This window comes from Nicotiana attenuata, chromosome 5 (genome assembly GCF_001879085.1).
Source record: "Nicotiana attenuata strain UT chromosome 5, NIATTr2, whole genome shotgun sequence".
Taxonomy (NCBI): Eukaryota; Viridiplantae; Streptophyta; class Magnoliopsida; order Solanales; family Solanaceae; genus Nicotiana; species Nicotiana attenuata.
Window position 1 is genome coordinate 36,522,363 of NC_031993.1, and position 2,563 is coordinate 36,524,925.

The window sequence follows — 2,563 nt, forward strand, 5'->3', positions numbered from 1 at the left end:
TTCGAAAAATCTCGGAATCCGGGCAAGTGGGCCCGGGGTCAGAATTTAGGAAACTTGTGAAAAAGGTTGGGAAATTACTTAAATAGTTAGAATTCGACCTTCTAAGCCTTTATTGACTAGTTCTTACTTTATTTAACTAGAAAGTAATTTTAATATCCAGCAGATACATGCATATAGATATTATTAGCGAATAAAGCTTATTTAATATTCGTATACTTATTTAAAATTTTTATAATCAAAATGCTTATTTTTTAAAGTAAAAAAATATATAAAACTGTCTAATTACTACTTGTGTGTTGTGAAAACATGACGTGCGAAAAAAGAGAAAGAGACGAACAAATACGTAGGTGGCTTATGCGCCCTAAACTTAATTACGATACTACCCCTTTTTATGCTATATAAAAGCGTAGGCACTTATCTCCGCCAGTAGGGTTTGGAGCTCACATCTCTTGAATACAGAAGAAGCCGCCGCCGCACAGAGCAAGATTTGAAACCTAGCAATGGTTTGCCCTAAGCACTTACTCTTTATTCTCTTCGCTAATATACTGCTGTGATTATTATACTTATCAATGTTTTGGAACGTATTTTCTGATTTTTGGCTGTTGGATCTCAGTCGCTCGTTGCAAATGAAGAATTTCAGCACATTCTTCGTGTGCAAAACACCAACGTCGATGGTAAACAAAAAATCATGTTCGCTTTGACCTCAATCAAAGGTATCGGTCGTCGTTTTGCCAACATTGCCTGCAAGAAAGCTGATATCGACATGAACAAGAGGTTAGCCCCTTTAAACTGACAGTTGTTTAGCTCTAACTCAAGATTCCTCAAGTGTATTAAATGTCTATTTGCACTGGTGTTTCTATTTTCCTCTTTTAGCTTATTGCCTTCTTAAAGATTTCACCTTTTTATACTATTGATTTGACAAAGAAATATTAGTTTTGTTTGCTGGGTTTTTAGATGTATGTTGCTTTTTAACTTTTCAAAGATTAATTGGTGTTTTATTTTGTAATTGTTTTTGTCTTGCATTATTGAGTAAAAAGATTGAATTAAATGCAAAGGTGTCCCTTCCACTGCCTTGAGTTAAACATTAACCAGAAATTTATATTAAGTTATAGTCATGAATAAAGATGATAGAATGTATTTTGCCTAGAGCCTGATGGCGCTTTGTTTTTTCTTTGGGACCGAGAGTGATTATTAAGTGTTGTAGAACAGAATGGCTTTAGCAGGGAATCTGAACTAGCCATATCTTTAATTGTTTTTTATCTCTCTAGTATATAGCATGTGCAACATCTTTAAGACATTTTTAACAGTTTCAAGCGGGGAAAATTCCCACCCCCCCTTTTCTTGCTAGCAAACAGTCTTATTTGTTCTTACCTGTCCAATCAAATTTTGGCCGAGGATTAAAGATTCTCTTTCAGCTCTGTGGCTTTAGCTTTAGAATTTTCTGTGCATTGATCTTTGAGATTTCTGTGAAGGTTGATTTCATCTGTGTAGTTTGTTGGGCATGATATGAGGGTAAAACAGGAGTTAACAATCCTATAGATTTCTTACTGCTTTATATTTATTTCTTGAAAAATTACCTGAGTTTGCTTTTATGCGCTGTTCTGCAGGGCGGGTGAACTTACTGCTGCAGAGCTTGACAGTGTGATGGTGGTTGTTGCAAATCCCCGTCAATTCAAAATACCTGATTGGTTTTTGAATAGGCAGAAGGATTACAAGGATGGAAAGTTTTCACAAGTTACCTCTAATGCTCTTGACATGAAGCTTAGGGATGATCTTGAGCGCCTGAAGAAGATCAGGTAGTTTGCCATTCAATGCTTTTGCTGTTTAAGTATTCCTCTTTGTCTTTGGTAATCAAAATATGGTGAATTCTCACTTGTAGTTCTCAACTAAGGAAAACATATGGTCGATGAGTAGTAGTTTTCTAAACCTTGCTTCGCTGTGTTTGCTTTTTATTTTTTCATCTTTATTAAATTTATATCATCTGATGGTTACAGGAATCATCGTGGTTTACGTCACTACTGGGGTCTCCGAGTGCGTGGTCAGCACACAAAGACCACAGGGCGCAGGGGGAAGACTGTTGGTGTCTCCAAAAAGAGATAAATCATCTACTTGCCAGTTTCAGTTTGTTATGTGCTTTCTCTTTATGTGCTCCGGGCGATATATGTTTAAGATATTTTAGGGGATTTTGTGTTGGTATGCTTAAATTTTCTTTTCCGTTGGTGGATTACAGTATAATTTTGTTCGATAGTGACAAGGATTTCTCTGCTTTATGATCTAGGTTTTGCAGATTGCTCTTGAATTAAATTGAATGAGTAGTTCCTTAAATGTACTCTGTTCTTTCGACTGTTTGAATGACGGTTGGGGGGGTCTGAATTTGAGCATCACAATGTTGTTTCTACGTTAGTCCCATCACTCGGGTAAACTAGCTATTAGTAAGACTAGTATTAGAGCTTACGGTACTGAATGATTACCCCGGTGTGACTTGAATCTATTTCAGTAGAGAGCTCTTTGGATCCTTTGATTTACCCCGGGGATGTTTCGGTTAAACCATGCACTACCAGGG

General features: G+C 36.6%; 1 protein-coding gene across 1 annotated transcript; it reads left to right on the forward strand.

The window, feature by feature from the left end:
• Nucleotides 393-2,325, forward strand: LOC109225651 (40S ribosomal protein S18-like). Its single transcript, XM_019390396.1, has 4 exons — nt 393-503; nt 614-774; nt 1,608-1,796; nt 1,995-2,325. The coding sequence occupies exons 1-4, from the start codon at nt 501-503 to the stop codon at nt 2,098-2,100; spliced, it is 459 nt and encodes a 152-aa protein (XP_019245941.1). The 5' UTR covers nt 393-500; the 3' UTR covers nt 2,101-2,325.